The sequence below is a fragment of the Rhyacophila brunnea genome, unplaced genomic scaffold, assembly GCF_057557595.1.
Source record: "Rhyacophila brunnea isolate RB1 unplaced genomic scaffold, BYU_Rbru_1.0 scaffold_5, whole genome shotgun sequence".
In the NCBI taxonomy this organism is placed as follows: domain Eukaryota; kingdom Metazoa; phylum Arthropoda; class Insecta; order Trichoptera; family Rhyacophilidae; genus Rhyacophila; species Rhyacophila brunnea.
In genome coordinates this window covers 45,076,584-45,095,461 of record NW_028233170.1, presented here as the reverse complement: position 1 = coordinate 45,095,461, position 18,878 = coordinate 45,076,584, and the positions used below count along the sequence as shown (strand labels likewise).

Sequence of the window (18,878 nt, the reverse complement as noted above, 5' to 3'; positions counted from 1 at the left end):
ATTGAAATGTTGGGACAGCTTGTTAAAGAAATAATTCATACTGGGCATGGAATATAGGTTATTAATTAATTGAAGAATAGGCAAAGTATTAATTATTCAAGAAGCCTGCGATATGCTTTGATGAATGAATAAGACAGTTGGTAATAATGAAGAAATAATCAAATCAACGGCCAGTCTAGCGCGATCATTGAACAGCAAAATATAAATAATCATAGGACAGGAAATAGTTTCTAGAATTCTAATCTCAGACCGCACATCTTACAAAAGGTGAAAACAACTGAATAGTCCTTGTGCAAAAGGATGGCAAACAGCATTTGGTAAATTACTAACTCGGCAGTGTGCACTGTGGTTACATCCCGCATGTAATGCGTGGTGTAGAATATTACAAAGGACAATACGTACGTAATATTATGATTTATGAGACACACAGTTATAAACAACTAATAGCATCCAGCGGTGGTTGACGCGAGAATGCAATTAACTCAAATTTACATGATGCTACGATGGTTTGTAATGCAGTGAATATAACAAAGTATTTTCTTAAAGTCGTCATTCAATTTATTGATTCTATTGCAGCTCGAAAAAATGTTTTTAATATACCCTTTCATATAAAGGAGCTGGATGGGCTTTCCAAAGCCGTACGACAACAATTTAAATACTTAACATGTCTTGCACTACTAGACTAAGTACGGTTCAAAAATAGCATCCTTGTAACCAGGAATGGTGATGGGAATGAAGAAGACTGATATGATGTATAGTGTGAGTGTAAGAGGTGTGGATGTGGATGTTACCTTGTATGGGCTGCGGCTGCGTAGGCATGGAGAGGTGTCTCTGCAGGCGGGGGTGCGGGGGAGGCGCTGGCTGCTGCAGGTAGGGCGACAGGGGGGCGTGGGGAGCAAGGGGGGAGTGGGAGGGCAGGGGAGAGTGCGGGGTGAGCGGGGTGTGGGGGGCGAGGGCGGACCCTCGCTGCCCTCCCCCACCTCCTCCGCCCCCTCCCCCTCCATAACCGCTCTGCTGTAACACCAACAAGAAACAGTCAAATTCATGTACAGTAACTAACTAAACTTTTATACTTAAGTATGTTTTGATTATTTTTTTTTTTTGTTATTATTATTGTTATTATATATATATTTCTTTTTCTATATTCTCTTCTCTCTTGTGAGGGTAATGTTTGACTTATAATGTAAATCTCATGTTGTGTACGTCTTGAATTTAGATTTGTTATGTCCACAATGTTTTGTATTCTTAAATAAATAAATAAATAAATAAAGTTAAAATCAATTCATTTCTAACTATGTATTATGTACGTCGTAAACCATAATAGAACTATCAAATGCCATAACATTGGAAAAAAATATATCAGAAGGTAATTTTCAGATTCGGTGAAATCCACACTTTGACAAAGTGAGAAATTGCCATCTTTTCATTCTCCTTCCTAAATTCCTATAGCAACGAAACAAATACATCTTTCTAATTATGTACCTTCATAATATAATAATATGGCATTCAGCAAGATGGTGTGACTTCGCGATGACGAGATTGGTTGAAATGGATTTGACAATTTGATGAGTACTGAAAATCACATAATGCAGCACTGCTAGTAAAAAAGCTTTTTTTGAGTTGATAAATTTTGAAAATTCCCAAAAATCAAAAAAAATATTTTGTTCTGTTTGTGTTTTTGTGAACACAGCAAAATTAGTGTACCTACACACAAGAAGGTCACAAATCAAACAGAACGAAAACAATTGCAATTCAGCAACTAACAATATAAGTCATCCAGTATTTATTTATAGGCTACACAATAATAGATTATTATATTAATACTATCGACCGAAGGTACTTGATGGAATTTGAATTTGAATTCTAATTTTTCACCCTTCCTTTCAGAGGTAGATAATTTACGTGATTAGACTTGATTGTAATATAACGTTTTCTGAAGAACATTTGACATGTGCTCATTAATACGTTACATACATACATTAATGTGCCGATAATAAAATGAAAAAAGAAATTTCATAACTATGTGGTTTAACGCCAAGATATGGAATTACCTCCTGAGATGTGAAAAACATCATATTATAAACAAATCAAACAGATTTATCTGCGACATCATAATTTATTTCAAATAATATTAAAAAACTTTACCAAAAACATTTAAAATATTGTATTGTCCTACTATTTATTTGTTGGAAAAGATATTCAAAATAAGTTCAAAAAGCAGGTAGCGGATTAAGAATCATAAAAGTCACACGTTTAACCGGATGGCTGTCAATGACGTCTTAAGACGCGAACTTTTCGGAGAACGGATACAAAAATGACGTCTTTGGACATCCCGCTTTAAACGGGATTTTACGTAAATGTTTAACGTAAATCAATTATTTTAAACATACAAATATGTTGAACACACAATGACATATATTGGGAATATCGTTACATACTCAGAATTAAAACAGAATTCGTTTTTACCACTTGAAACGTAAATTGATTTTAATTTTTTATTTTTGCAATAAAATTCGCGGCGTGCAAGGTACCGCCATATATACAGCTACCGGCAGTAAAAAGGTTAACCTAATGGATGCATATGCTCTACCAGACACGTAATTCGAACCTATGTCTTCATAAGCTAACACTTTATCACTCATCCATCGCGGGTGTCGGTAAAAGTGAATACTTACTGTTAATTGTGCATTGAGCATGGGGTTTTGTTGTTGCTGCAGGGTGAGTTTGTACGAGGGGGCTTCTTGGGTGGGGGTGCCAGGACCTGAAAAACCACCACCCCCTCCGCCTGGAAAAATCAAAAATTCATCATAAATATTGGTTGCAACCAATGTTTACAGCCAAATCCTTAATTAGTTAATTACTAGATAAAAGACTTAAATTTTAATATGAAATTTAAAAAAAAAATATAGGGTATATTTAGGGATATTTATTGAATATTAAACTTAAATTATTAAATTTTGTTATGAAATTAATCAAGAAATATTAAAACACTTAATTATTTTTTTGCATGAGAATGGTAGTTATAAAGATACATGAGTGAAAATGATATCTATGTAAAAAGAGGATAAATCTTACCATGATGGTGATGGAGGTGATGATGATAGTGCGGGGGGGCAGGGTAAGGGGGGGCGTCGGAAGCTCTTTGGAGGGAGACATTAGGAGGGGTGGGGGCGTTGAGTAGGGCATCCATGGTGATGGTGGCGCCCCCTCCTCCACCACCGCCGACCCCCACTCCCCCTCCGCCGCCACCCCCGCCTACGCCCACCACCATTTGCTGCTGCTGTGCCTGTAACAGGCGCGCCTTTTGCTGTTGTTGTGCCAGGTGGGCTTTCTGCCGCTGCTGCTGCTGTTGCTGTTGTTGTAATTGTTGTTGCTGCTGCTGTTGTTGCGCTTGCTGTTGTTGCTGCTGCTGATGTTGTTGTTGTTGCTGCTGTTGTTGTTGTTGTTGCTGCTGTTGTTGTTGTTGCTGCTGCTGCTGCTGCTGCTGCTGCTGCTGCTGCTGTTGTTGGTGCTGTTGTGGTAGGGCAGTCTGCTGCTGTTGACCTTGGGGAGTATACCTCCCCGACCACTGACCACTTGCAGCTTGCTGTTTTCGAGAAAACAATAGAATTAAACACAATATGTATAAGGAAACCCCGATTATATGTTTATGAAGGCACTAACAAATAAAATGTAAATAAACAGAAAACATAAATTGGGGTATTAAAAATTTAAAAAAAAAAATTATTACTAAAAAAATCATACAAATCGGTTTGGAGCTTATGTCAATGTGTTATTTTACCCTTTCGAGAATGTTACTTTTCTCTGGAAACCGACAATGATTTTTTTTAGACATTTGAACGGATGTGAACAAAAAAAAATACAAAACTACTAACTTATATAATTGCATTGGGACACAATATGCGTCTGGAATTCATTTCAATGATTGTTATGCAATGAATTTCGAGCTATGCATTGAATTGAATTTTTAATTTTAATACGTAATCCTAATAGAATATTTCAGACGTAATTTGCAGGAAATATAAACATTAATTGAATGGATTAAAATGAACCAAGGACTACAGAAACTACTAAACTACTAAATATTTAGCAGGAAAACATGAATTTCTGAGTACATACTGTCATTTCCCTCCATTTTCGAAAGTGAAAACACTCTGTCACTTTGCTTCGTTGTATGGCTTTTCATCTGGATTTAGGACTTAGAGGTGGACAAATAACACACCAAAATTGTGGTGGAAACGGCAAGGTATATTTACGTTAATATATTGTAAATGGTTACATTTTTATACAAATTCTTTTCAATTTAATTTTGATGGATAGCAAGGTTAACACTGGTTACTGCGTTGCTGCGCTAAAACAAACGGTCGCTTAAGAGCCGTACAAATGCGGCGTTGCCATTCATATTTTTTTTAACGGCATTCAGACAATGTTGCCGGTCAGATATTTAACATTATTTAATTATTTTCGCAATCAACCCTTACTATTTGTTGATTTGATACCGATTAGGCCTCTCCAGATTCACAGAGACATCCCCAAATGGGGACCATTCGGGGGTGTAACAATACCTAATAATATATAATACCAATATATATATATATGAATATAATATATATTCCACTTTATTTAAAACCACCAAAAATATTCAGTACATCTCTATTTTAATACACTTAACACGTTATAATCTATTGAATAACACGCATTTTAATGAGAATTGACACTTTCAAGATGTAGGAGACGAATACTCAAAATATCCTGACCGACTGTGACTGATGACTAGATTATGAGGACACAAGAGTGTTTCCAAAATCATTATTCAAAGAAAGATTAACAGTTTTGAAGGAAACCGGCCTCCAATGGTGGCCGCAAGAAAGTGAATAATCAAATTAAAAAATGTCAGAGGCAATTACCGTAGTGTTGGGATACGCTGGGGGAACTCCCGGGGACGCGGGGCTCTTGACGGCCGTTTCGCACTGCATCAGACTTTTTTGGATCGCGTTTATCGCCATTGTCTCGTTCATCACCTGCAAAATTAACATTGATCGTCAATAGGTATTACAATTTGTCATCGCACAACAATAAATATAATCATTGAAGTCATACATAGTAAAGTTGTACACCGTCAAACATGCAGGAGATTATTGTTGATCTTCCAACTGACATATTCACTTGAATCTAACCGTATTCGTGTATGTCTGCCTTGCAAGTTGTGTTGGGCTCAAGGGGTTGAATGAATGCCTAACATGAGTTGGATTTACATATTATTAATCGGAAAAAAATAATAAAATAATTACATAATAGTAATCGTAATATAAAAAATACCTGGTAAGAGTTATGATGGTGATTATTGGCAGGCTGTTGTCCAGATTGGCTGTCCATAGTACTGATGAGGTTCATGAGCTCAGAGTTCTCTTGCGTGTACGACTCGGGCACGATGTCCATCACCTCGTCCAAGATCTCCGAAAGGAGGTTGTCCGAAGTGGCGTCCCCCATATACGCTACGCCTCCAGACCTGATTGTGCAAGCAAATCATAATATTATATCAAAAACAATTTCTATAATAATTAACATAAGTATTATATTAAAAAGAGTAATCTCCAACATCTCAGATACATACCCATTAGAAAAATATTTGTACCGAATAGTAATTGAACACTGCAATGGGTATACATATAGATCAAGCCATCTTTTTGTAAAAATGAAATACAGTAAAACCTCGTTAATAAGAACACAAATAATTCGAAATTCGCCGTAATTCGAAATTTTTGCGAAAAAAAGTCCCTTGAACATTATTTTCATATAAAACCATACCTTTAATTCGAATTTCGTAATTCGAAATTATTTCCTTAGAGTCCTGGCATATAAAAATATTCAATAAATCGTAATAAAGTACACTATTTCATGAGTCAGTCATTGAAAATTGTGACGGATTTATGACCCATTAGCACACACGGAACCGGAAATTTGGTAGGCACATCTATGATTGTAAACGATATTAATGAAAATAAAAAAAAAAAATTTGATACATTTCATAATTCGCGTAATTTTTTTCGATTTTCGGTCCCGTGGAATTCGTATTAACGAGGTTTTACTGTATTAGCTTATATACCTATTAATTGTCACTACCCATACATTTCTTTTGTACATCCTATGCTGAAGTTGTGTTATTGTCGTCTAAGAAGTGTCTGTGTGACATATTGACAACATCAAATTATTCTGGATATCGGTTAATATTTCAATGCATAGATTAGTAGACTAATGAAAACAAATTTTGTACCTATAGTCAGTCTGCGAATGAGGGGCGGCGGGGGCACTGCGAATAGATCCCATCAACATCTGCTGCAGCGAACTGGGCGCCATGGAAGTGGCCACACCCTCCTGGCCCACCGTCCCGTTGCCCCGATTGCTTCCACCATTGTTCGCATTGTTCGCTTCGTAGTTCTGCCCACCCTTGTTGCTGCAATTTCAAAAACCAATCAATCAGAGGATGGCAGTATGAGGATTGGAATGGAATATGAGAAAATTTTATGAAACAAAATTATTCATTTTTAAATTGATAAAATCACCATGAGAACATGAGAAGCGATTATTTTTGAAATATAAATAATAAAATAAGTAAGAAATTATTTATACAGAAAGTAGTAACAAAGATTATTGAATGTTACAGGATAAAATACATAACGGTACGGGAAAAAAACTGAGGCCTGTGATTTTGTGAGTACTTTGCGTCTAAGTATTTCTATTCTCCTAATGAAGACATTTCAAACATATGACATCACCATTCAGGCAAAAGTTACTACATTCACATCAGCAAAAAATAGTTTTAAGGTACTTGAACTAAAGGTGTTGGCATGTTTGCTCTCTGGTTATGTTCTGTATTTTGTCTCATTTGGTGACCTTGGCGCATTTAAAGAATATTTTTTCTGAATGTCTTCTTTACAAAAACTGATAATATGTTTACAGTTGTTCAATATTAATGATAAATGACATTTTGATGTTTCATGAGTGAAGGAACGGTTGTTTTAATGTAATATTTCATATTCCATCCTGTTGTATTTTTCAAATTAGAACAACGGGTCCATTTTTATATAACCCATAAACTCGTAATTGCAAAAAAAATATAAGTAAAATAAAATTTAATATGTTGGTATTTGTTTGTGGATATCATTTTAACTTATTGGTTACAAAAACCAATTTAATGTGATCAAGTTTTTAAACATTTTTCTTATTTACTTTTGACGAACTTTTCAAATTACAAATCATTACATACATCATATTGTGTAATATTACTTATAGAATATTTATATAATCTTTTGTAAGATTTTGACCATATGTGAACTTTTTTTTTTTTTAGAAAGACATTTTTAACTGAAAACTTATATTTCTGGCGATAGTAATGTTTGTCGGAATGGCGGCAACATGATTAGGGTATTTAACATGGAAAATTATGAGGTCATTAACAATTGAATATAAAAAGGTTTTGAGTTAGAGCATATGCAAGGTAAACAGTGAATCGGTAAAAAATATACAAACTTGTTGAGTATGTGGGCGAGAGCCTGCTGCTGCTGGTAGGGATGCTGATGGCGAGCTGCCAGGGGGTGAGGGTGCGGGTGGGGATGGGGCTGGGGGGAGTGGTGGGGTGGCTGGCGATGAAAGGGACGGGAGAGGTGCGGGTTGTTGGGTGGTGGCAGGGGCGTGGTCGGGGCCGACGGCTGCTTGGCCAGCAGGGACGCCAGCATCTGGTTTTTCTCCCAGAGCGTGCTGCGAGGCGCGGTGGTGTTCACCGAGCCCAGAGGGAGACCTCCCTGAATGCCTGCACCGCTCGATGATACCTGAGCCAAACGAAAATAAGCAATAATCGATTATTCAAATACACAATCAAATAATATTGTCCAAAACTGAAATGTATTGTCACAAAATAATGTATGTACAAAATTGACTATGTGACTGATTTAATTGAATTTTGCTTAGGTGGTTTCGCCGTAGACTAGTAAGGTTTGCAGACCCGCTCAATATCCAGGGTTTTTGTCAACTAATTTGTTGGGTAAAATTTAACTGATTTTATGATTTCTTGAGAAATCGACATTATAATGATATTACCTTCCGTCATTTTTTAGAACCAAAATTTTTTTTATTGATAAATTTTTACAAGCCAAAATTTAAGAAAACGACATATCTTTATAAATTGAAAGTCGAGACCTCTTTTTTTAGCTGTTCCAAAATAATATTTAACCTGAATGTTTTGAAGTTTTTACCAAGAAATCAATTTTTTGAGAAATTCCGGTTGCTGTCGGCAGCTTAGCCCAATGATAATTTGCTGTTTTTTCGAGAATCTCGTTAATGATATCTTAAGAAATGAGAATTCTCGAAATTTTGCAAAATTTATTTATCTAGTTTCAAGGCCTTCTGATTATATCTTGAGAATTCTCGAGACAAGATTTCTCCATCACAACCTCTAATCCTGATATTCCTGGATTGAAAAAATATTAATCCTGTAAATTTATTCTACGATTGCTATTCCTTCTAGACAATTGGTCACTGACAAACATTCGAGTAACGCAGATATTTATAATCATATTATAAACTAATTTTATTATGTCATACTTAACTACCGTCCCTCACAATAGTCTGGCTCTAAATGAAATAAAATAAAAGATTAGGATACTAGCCTGGTCAGTGGAATGCGGCCTCTTCAAAGATTGTTCGTCCTGCATGAGTTTCCTCTTGAGGGCGGACTGTTGCCCGCCACAGCCGAGCAGCTGAAGGAGCTCTTCGTTGCTATTCGCCGTGGACTCGACTGAGCTCATCTGCGAAATGGTGGACGAAGTGGAAGGTGCACTGGTGGAAATGCTGTTGGGAGTGGACGCGTTGCTCTGATTGCTCTGATTGCTGTTGCCCTCTTTCAAGAGCTGGCTGAGCAATTCGCTTCGGGCTCGCACCCCTCGCTGCTCGGGATCTTCCTCGTCAGATTTTTCATTCAGCAGCTGCAGCCAATGGAAGATCGCAATTAAAATTAAAACAAGCAATAATGGCATATTATGATTAATTTGTTCTAATAATTGTATCATCACCCGTAATTGAACAGAATTTTCGAATATCTAATTTGATTGTGATGAAACCATCTAATTCTTATTGAAAGCCCAACATAATATTATGTACCTATATTCCTTTTGGTCCCGACTAGATATTAAAAAAACTATATTAAATGTTCAAAATAATATTATCATTTTCTCATGGAGAAGAAATAATTATATTTGAATACTACTAAGATTTGAAGAATGTAAGTGCACACGTATAAAGACCACATTTTGGATTAGTTCTAATAATTATATTTGTTATTAGTGATTAGTTCTAACAATTATACTGTTCATTCTAGTCACATAAGTTATTTTAGTTGGGCCGGTATATAAGGAGTTTATAAAATTGACAACAAATCAGTTTTATGTTTAAGTTACCAATTTTTCTCAATTCTATTATTGTAATATGGGTGGTAATTGTTATATAACAAATTATAATTTCATCTTCTACAATCAACAATTTTATCAGTTAATTTCTTGCTGTCTTCCATTTTGAAATGAGCTGTCATAACGGTGTGACCCAGTGGTGCCATCTTTCAGTAGATCTTGGATTAAAAGGCCACTGATATAATTTTTATCAATGTTGATTTTTATACATTTCCGTCCATCTACTGAATTATGAAAATTAATACTTATCGCTATAAAAGATATTTATCAAAGATTGCTTATGAAAAATACAGACCTTGGGTAAGATTCTGGTTTTGATACTTTCGAAAATCAGAATATTACACAACACACACAATGACAAAATGTATTGGAGAAATCCTACACTTCGGGCAAATAAGAATGAAAAGAAGTCTCACCCTGAGAAGCATGTTGTTCCCCTGCGGCCGCTGATGAAGATGCGGCGGAGGCGCTGGCGGTCCGTCACTTCCCCCTTTTCCTCCGGGAACCCCCGCCCTCTGCGCCTCTTCCTCATCCTCTTGGTTGAGCAATCCTTTCAGGATGAGATTGTTCCCGGAAGGGGTGGCGGGCGCCATTCCTGAAACGGGGGTGAGGGGAGTCAAGGGAGTGAGAGGATTACTACTGTTCTGGCCGCTCCCCGAATGGTGCATCTCGGATGTACTGTGAGAGGAGGGATTGGAAACAGGGGTGGGGGTGGTGGCGGGTGACTCTCTCTTGCTGAGCAGGTTGCGCAGACGGGCGGAGTCAGGCTCAGGAGCAGGGGGCGTAGGGGCAGGTGGAGGAGGGGCAGGCGTCCGAGGGGCTGTCGGGGTATGGGGCGTCCGTGGGGTCGGCGGTCCCGATCCACCCTCGTGGGGTCGGACGGGAGGCTCCTCCACGGGCAGGGGACTAAGGGAGAACGAAGTGAAAGCGGGGGGAGGGGATCGACAATCACCCCACGTGCTCTGCGGAAAGTAGTCCATGTCAAAGTTGTCCGTGTTCCCGAAAGCGAAGGAGGGTTCCGAAGCAGGAGACGGGGGGTACTGCCCGTTTCGAGTGACCCCACCCCCGTTGGCGATAGTGGAAGTCATCAGTGGGCCGCCCATCGGGGGACCTCCAACGTTCCCAGACTCCAGCATGTTCGCCTCGCTTTCCCTAGAATACAACATTCTTTTAATTCTGGTAATTTTTAAATAAAATATAATATAACACATATTATGTGAAATAGGAGGGCGGTATCAATCGCAGAAAATAGTTTCATTGTCCATTAATATAATACATATGATAGTGGCAAAGGGTGACTTTTGGAAAGAGGTAGGCTGTGGAGTAACCACGCTTGTCAGATATATTTACGGGAAATAAGAAGATAACCCAATATTACTACTACTGATGAATAGGTACACTAAATCGATGAAATTTCGAAAGCTCAATTAGTTTGATATAATCAGTTTATAAATAAGCAATTAGTTTGAATTATGTATTTTCCTAAACATTTATAAACGTAACATACGTTCAAAATATATTACCAATCATCCTTGAAAATATCCGTTTTTGTGTATAATATGTTCCATAACAATTTATAATTTAACCTGTAAAACTAGACATTTTAAAATACTTCTATATTTAAAACACAGACTTAATTATAAATAACTGATAAATAAAAATCGCGAGATAAATTAATTTATATTTTTAACAACAATCAATATTTATACGTGATTGAATCCCATAGAAATTATTTTTTAAATTATTTTATTAATAATTATTTTGAATAAATGTGCTCTAGCGGATGTAAGCGCTAACTAAGCAACCTATGATTTCGCAATAAAAGGCCAGACAGTGATCGGCGCCACGAGACTTAAGTCATACAAAACAGGTCTGGAAAAGGGATCAAATTAATTCAAAATATAATTGAATCCAGACGGCGCTAATTATGGTTATTGGTTATATATAAACCTTACTAAATAAAATAAAACTTCTAAATTCTGACGATAGATGGCTCTCAATTGGCTTGGATTTTTCGATGATGATGAGTGCAAGCTTATAACTCACGAAAGTATCGTAAAGGTGGTGATGATGAAGTCCTGGTCGTGCGTGGACGGGTTGGCCCGAAATATCCTCGAGTTGGGTAGCGTATTGAGGTAGGAGTGGGCGGAGTCGGCAGCCAGTCGCAGGCGCGTGGGGGGTCCTGCCAAGGGCGCCGAAGTGGTGGCGGTGGCCCTCATGTGCTCTTCAAAGCGAGAGAAGTCAGCCGGCTGGACCAGCTCCTGCACGCGCCGACCGTCTACACTTGATCCCCCTCTGTTACCAGGGAAACGACCTTCCGAAGCTGCAAATCGTTTATAACATTTCTTACAATAAATGAACTGCACTGAGATAAGCAAATTAATAGTATGATTTGGAGATAAGCCAGAGTATTTGAGCAAAAACATTTATTTTATTCTTGTAAATGAAGAATTCTTCAGTGACAGATTTGAAGGGGTATGCGAATTTTTTTTATAATAATATTTCATCTTAGTTGATTCACCTGGTATTGCTAACTATACTACAATTGTGTCGCTAAATTTCAAAACCAGCTATAACACTGAAATAATTAAGATATATATATCGTTGGATTCGTTATTAAAATCTCTACATGAAAATTTTATTGCGTCTTTCAAAATCCGCTACGATTAACTGTAATTTATGAAACAAAATCAATGTGTCTATCAAATCCCGCTATAACACTAACATTCAAAAAAATTTTATTGATTTTCTCAACATAATGGAAAAGTGTTATTGCGGGTTTTGAAACTCAGCAACACAATTATAGTATTTGTACAATAATTTTAGTCTGTGATATATAGATAGAAATATACCATCATTTTCTCGGCACATCTCGGAAATATGAACCTCACCATGACAATAATAAAGAATTAAAGGAATTGTACTCCAGACAAAAGCAAGAATAATTGTCATTAAATGGAAATGTTAATTACGATAAATAGATTGTCCATTCTGTTCTAAATTTCTACATAACAATTTAGTAATCTCTATACAGTGTAAATCGATTATACTTGACAAACGGAATTGAGCAAGTTAAAAACGATTTACTATAATTTGATAACATTCTGTTTTAGGGTAGAAATACTAACACAAGATTTTCCCCCGGAGGTCCAATTTGAAGGTGACTTGGTGCAGGGGCCTCTGAGAGTGGGCGTCGAGAGGCTGCGGAGAGCGGCCGCAGTCGTCCTCCCGCCGGATGACACACAGCACGGAGGAGGTCAGTTCTCCCTCGCGGACGAGTGCTGCGCTGATAAGCACATCCTCGTAGCGGCCCTGGCCCTGGTCGCCTCCGTCGGCCGGCTTCACCAACAGGCGGGACCTTATGGCGCGCAGGCGGCGATCGGGAGGGCTGTCGGCGCGCGGCCAGCCAGGTGACGAGCCGCTCTGCAGAATGGGCACCAGCTTGTGGTGGTCGCCATGGTGCAGGTAGTTGTAGATGCTCTGGCGGTACAGATCCGTCCGCTCCCACCGCACTATGTCTTTGATGTTTTCCGTCACGCACTCAATGTCTCCGTCGCAGTTTATCTCCAACAGTACCCAGCCCAGAGAGTTCGTGTAGTGCTTAAGTGCCTGAAAAGCAATGTCACATTAATCTATTTCGACTGTAAAAAGGAAAAAGGGCGTAATCCACACAAAGCAAATTTTACAGGAGGAGCAAAAAACGTTTTTTCAATGATTTTCTGTCAAAATCAAAATAAAAAATATACACAGACTTAAAGTGCATAATGATTAATAATTTGGTGTATTATTTTCCCAATTTGACATTAATTACGTAAGTTATTAGAGAAAAACCGATAAAAATGATGGTAACATCCTTTTTCCTTACCAATTTCAAATGTCGTATTCATAAAATACAGTGGACTTACGCAGCAAATAACCTTTTTTCACACTTATTTTTAATTAAATTCTTGGGAATGTATTTCTTTATAGTGTTTCACTAGGTGTTTATTTAATATTTTTTCATTTCCTATGGTTTAATTATATTAAGTTTAAAATTAGAACAATCATAATTTATTATTTTCAGAAAAAAAGTATTTTATTAAACCATAAATGACACATAATCATTACATAATAGTAATAATGATAATAGTAAATATAGCAAATATTTTATTATATATAGATAGACATAGTATATTGATTCAAGCTAATCTTAGTTATTTACAATAATTATAACAAATAACCAATATTTGCGGATGTATTTGGTTCTTGACAATCACTTGTCACTTTGATCAGTGGCTATTGACAACAAATTAAAACAAAACGCATTTTACTCGAGATTTATGTTATTACTATAAATAATACGGTGCATAATTATAATTTTTGTCCATTAAAATGACTTTAATCGTAAATATAAGCGTACATAGGACCAAGTTCAGTTTAAAATTGTGTTTGACATGTCACATAACCTATAAACCGCACGGCGGTGTTTGAAGTAAATATAGCAAATATTTTATTAATTTTATCATCTAATATGAACAAGAGATCATTAACCAATGATTAAGACACAATATAAGTTGTAACATAATGTTTTATAACAATTTACAGAGAATTAACGATGACGCTTCACTTGTGCGGCATAAAAATTTCAAGGCGTAATTTTAAGGTCTTACCATTTTTCTTTGTGTTGTTTATTCCATCCATGTTAACACCACACATTTTAAGAATATTTTAACTTCTTTCTATTGCCATTTTCACTGGATTAGTATACTTTAAATGAATTTTAATGGAGAGAGTGTCGAAAAACGTGTTGGACTGTCAAACGAGCGAGCGAAACTATTAGGTGGCTTAATCTTCATTATGGTTCATACCTGAGCCAGCCGGCGGTCAGCGTTTAGTAAAACTGCCATTATCCTCATACATTTACGGATTAAGTTGCTTACCGCCCTTTTCCTTACCACAAAAGATTGCTTAAACGACTTATAATGTCATTGACGTGGTTTGAGCCCCTTTTCCTGGACGTAAAATTCACACGCCCTTCATTTCTAAAAACTAAAAGCTAAATTTTCATAATAATTCGTCATTTGCAGCTTAAATCCTTTGGGCATACCATGTATTGAGTTGAATACTTTGCTAATAACAAATAAAACCCACTTTGCAAAAACTGAGGCTTACGCCCCTTTTCCTTTCCACAGTCGATTTGATTATGCGTAACAGGTATTCTTGTAATACAAACTGGGATGACCGATGTACTCAGAATGGGTCAATTGCTATATAAAATGCATCTTAATTCTGAATGACTCAATCTGAGGTATATTGAAAATGAGTAAAGATTTGTATTAAATTTTCTTGTTGTGTTTTGAAAACCTTAATATCCCTAATTAATTTCATACCTCCATTGAAAATTGTAGTTTTTTATGAATTCTGAAAGTAAGCGATGCAACATAAATTATTCAACAAATTGATGAGAAAAGGATATAAGTAGTTATTATGATCATAAAAAAAACATTTGCTGTTTTTGTAATTTCAAAATATTTCGCAATTTTAGGTCACAAAGAGGCATATTATGTATTGTGAAATGTACAAAACTAATAAAAATTAATAGAAAATTGTTACAAGCCATTGTTCAACACCATTAAAATCATCAGCATAGTCATGCCTAACATAATATTTTCAACATAAATTTAACATTGTGAATACTTGTTGCTAATAAAAATATCTTAACAAAAAGAATCCTTGAAAACTAAAAGACAAATACATTGAGACTTTATTTTATTATTGAGTACATTCATTATCTTGATTGAATCACTATTTCATTATTAATTATAAAAAAACTAACTTGTCTGAATGTTATACAGTTGTCAGGTATTGAAACAATCAAAGTCCCAGGGGATAATTTATTTACTTGTGGACAATTAAAAACAAACATTCTGGCCAGGCCAATGTGAGGAATCGTGAAATGATAACTTGTCCATTATTGTGTATGAAAACGAACCAAATCCATATCATTAAATATGTTATCCACTATAAATGGAGTTAACCAACATTTCAAAGTGGAAATAATATATTGTGTTAATTAAAATAAACCACAATACTATATAATACATATTGCAGTGTTCTTTCAGTCATCGGCTGAATAGATCTTCCAGAGTAGCGGTGAATGATTTGAGTGAGATTGTGTCACCATGCCAGACACCACCCTTGCTAATAAGAATGTTGCAAGACGGCTTATGAAGCTTTACACTGGCTGTTTCACCATTGTATGTTATTCGGGATGTCTATATAGCAAAAACTCTCAAATCGAGCGAGTCAACAACTACGTCTATCTTGGGCATCAAATGTCAATTGACGGTGGTATGTACCTATGAAGAGATTGCTCGCAGAACCAAACTGGCATGGAGTGCATTTAAGCGCCTGAATAGTATCTTCAAAAGTGACCTCCCATTGTATCTTAAGCGTAAAGTGTTCAACTAATATGTCCTGCCAACGCTCACATATGCATATAAACCATGGATTCTTAATTTAAGATAAATCCAAATATTATTAAAATGGACAATCACTGTTTCTCGAAAATTCTTGATCGCAAGCTCAATACTTATACCTAGTAATGCTCCCCTTATATTATGTACATATTGTACATGCACAATAGCACTGTTCGACTAGAAAAATAAAAGTACGGTAAGTAAAAATTATAGTGCATATCACGTTACTGCACCATGTATGGCGGTCATATGCCAGTAAAACTACATTTGGACGATGTATCGACAAAAAAATGTATGAATGCACCTAAAACTCGTAAAAATGCATGACAGTTTCACTTCTGCCTTATATGCTCGGCACATGCATTCCTCTTTTGTTTTGTTTATTACACATCATTATCATTACAGGGGAGAGAAACTCACTCCTAAGTTGAATTTAAAGTCTAAGTTGTGGTCAGATAGTGTAGTATGCATACTTCAACTAAAGCGGTGATCTCGGAGTGATGCGCAGGATGCGTGGAAGAGACGTCCCCGTGTTGGAGAGGGGGTGCGTGGGTTCGGTGTTGGCAGTTGCGGGCGCAGGCGGGAGGGCAGTGGGTGCAGCAGGCGACGGCTCCAAGTCTCCGCCTTTCCAGCACTCGCCTGATCTGCGACGCGGCTTCCTGGACGATGCCGTTCTTGTCGGGCTGCCTTACGTCCGACAGGCATGCACCTAACAGCTCCTCCAATTGGTTGATGGTTTCGTTTTCCAGCTCTCGCCGCCGCTTCTCATTGTTACATTTGTTTCTGAAAATGAGAAATGTTTAAATGCTTTAAACAGCAGTTTTTTTCTCCACAGAATTGGAAAGAGTGGCTGAACAACGGATCCTCACCGAGAAGAGGCGATATGCCTGGATACAGTTATAAAAGACATGTATCTTGTAAGGCCTGTACTCACATACACGTCAGAAACGTGAACATTAACGAATGAAAGCAGATAACATAACGCAAGTGTTTGCAAAAAATAATATTGAAAACTAAAATTGAAAATAAAACCTGAATATTAATGAAAAAATGGTTTGTTTATGAAATCTAACCAATTAAAAATATTGTTTTACGAATAAATAAAATAGACAAGAGTCACAATTTACCCATACCATAGTCAGTGTCATTCCACCGAGTACAAATTTTATAATAGTAGCAAAATGAAGAAAATAATCTTTCAATCAAAGTGGAATTAAAATGTCTTTTCTTTTCTTAGGAGCAAAAATCATTATGAAAAGATCGCAAGCAAAGTGAGAAGAGCAAAAAATAGAACTCCACTCTCAATATTAATAATAATTTATTGGTTTATTTGTCCATTGGATCCCTCTCACGTGAGGTCTGCAAAAACAATTATAAATGCTTTGAAGAATGAAAAAAAACGCAGCGTCGCCAAATAAGAAAACTCATTCTGCATCAAAACTAAAAAGTTTTCAGAATGTAATTAAGGCGAGGAGACGTCTATAATGTATGTATGTAGGTACTGCACTCCTAGATACATTTTTAACCATGTATAGGTAGGTGCAGAGCAGGGATGGCGAACCTTTTTACGTACACGTGCCATAATTTCCCAAATATTATTTTTTTACTGTCTGACGTGCCGTGCCGACCAGTTTTCCAGTTGTCAGTTCGAGCAGGAAAATAAAAAAATACCTAGTTATAATTCTATTAAAAAAGTTCAAAAATTATAAGCAATTGAGTTCTTGAGTATTATCATTATACTACCTACTTAGTTTGGTTCTTTACGCACAAATTGACGCCAAAATTTCTCGGATCAGATGAGCCACCCTCTCACTACAGTGGTCTCAAAGCATTATAAAATGACTGTAAATCGATCAAAATCAGAGGTTAGCGCCTGATGAGGTCAGTGCTATAGTATTATTATGTGTGACGCATAAAACCGAAGGAACTATCTGTGCAATTTAAATTAATTATAATGCTTATTCTTAAAGAGCATCAGCTGCCTGTTATTTTTTATACAAAGTTTAATCTGTCATTTATGCATGAATTTCGTCGTTTCCGTTTGCGCATCGATTGATAAATAAATATTATTGGTAAAAATATTATTAAAAAAATACGCATTTTTAATATTATATAATAAATACTTAGGTCTTTGTAAATCTTTTTGTAAAAAAAATATCTTTTAAATTGTATATCTATTTTTTTCTCTTCAACAAAAAACATCGCGTGCCATAGGTTCGCCATCTCTGGTGTAGGTACTAAAAATGATACATTTATAATACTTACGAAATGGTGGAATTGAGAGCAGGTAAAATAATTAAATGACGTCTCACTGCGATTTTAAGAAATTAGTAGCTATCAGTACTAAATAGTATTATAACAGCCGGGTTTGGGAACCTTCTTAAACTGGGAGACCGCATTAAGTTGGCTGTAACCTAATTCAATAAACTTCAATTGAATAATTTCAACAGGTACCAATTTCAAGGCTGCCAATTCCTCACCGCTGTATTGGGGCAATGGCAATGATTACCAGCAGGGGTTCCGGAAATTTCTGCAGAGGTTCCACATTTTACAAAAGCTTCCGAAAAACAATATTGGTACCATTCAGGTCCAAAAGCTGCTGTCCTGTCTTAGCAAGAAAATAAAGTTCCGGGTATACGAAATGATCGTGAAACCAATGGTCATATATGGCGGTGAAACATGGAGCCTAACAGAGAAACAAGAAAATGTCAGTATTCGAAAATTAAATTCTCAGAAGAATACTCCGCGGCACTTCTGTACTGACGCTGAGGTGTTCAAGGAACTTAAGCCTAAAGCCGCGTTGACACGGTCCAAGTACGATCCAAGTAGACTTGGGCCGAGTGCCATCCAAGTGCACTCGTATGTGACATCTTCATACTAATTATTCCTATCCAAGCTACTTGGACCGCGTCCAACTCATCCAAGTTAACTTGGATAGGAATAAATAGTATGGAGCTGT

At 36.6% G+C, this 18,878-nt stretch overlaps 1 protein-coding gene across 2 annotated transcripts in view; it reads right to left on the bottom strand.

Moving 5' to 3' along the window:
* LOC147066480 (uncharacterized) overlaps positions 1 to 18,878 on the bottom strand; it is a 103,918-nt gene that overhangs the window by 18,046 nt on the left and 66,994 nt on the right. For both annotated transcript variants that reach the window (XM_085955414.1, XM_085955415.1), the window contains exons 3-14: positions 16,393 to 16,702; positions 12,590 to 13,070; positions 11,508 to 11,784; positions 9,878 to 10,613; positions 8,667 to 8,981; positions 7,531 to 7,829; positions 6,275 to 6,454; positions 5,320 to 5,509; positions 4,908 to 5,021; positions 3,076 to 3,586; positions 2,676 to 2,785; positions 792 to 1,023 (exon numbers count right to left, since the gene is read on the bottom strand). In XM_085955414.1, coding sequence (XP_085811540.1) covers positions 792 to 1,023; positions 2,676 to 2,785; positions 3,076 to 3,586; positions 4,908 to 5,021; positions 5,320 to 5,509; positions 6,275 to 6,454; positions 7,531 to 7,829; positions 8,667 to 8,981; positions 9,878 to 10,613; positions 11,508 to 11,784; positions 12,590 to 13,070; positions 16,393 to 16,702 — 3,755 coding nt within the window. The remainder of the gene's footprint in view (positions 1 to 791; positions 1,024 to 2,675; positions 2,786 to 3,075; positions 3,587 to 4,907; positions 5,022 to 5,319; positions 5,510 to 6,274; positions 6,455 to 7,530; positions 7,830 to 8,666; positions 8,982 to 9,877; positions 10,614 to 11,507; positions 11,785 to 12,589; positions 13,071 to 16,392; positions 16,703 to 18,878) is intronic.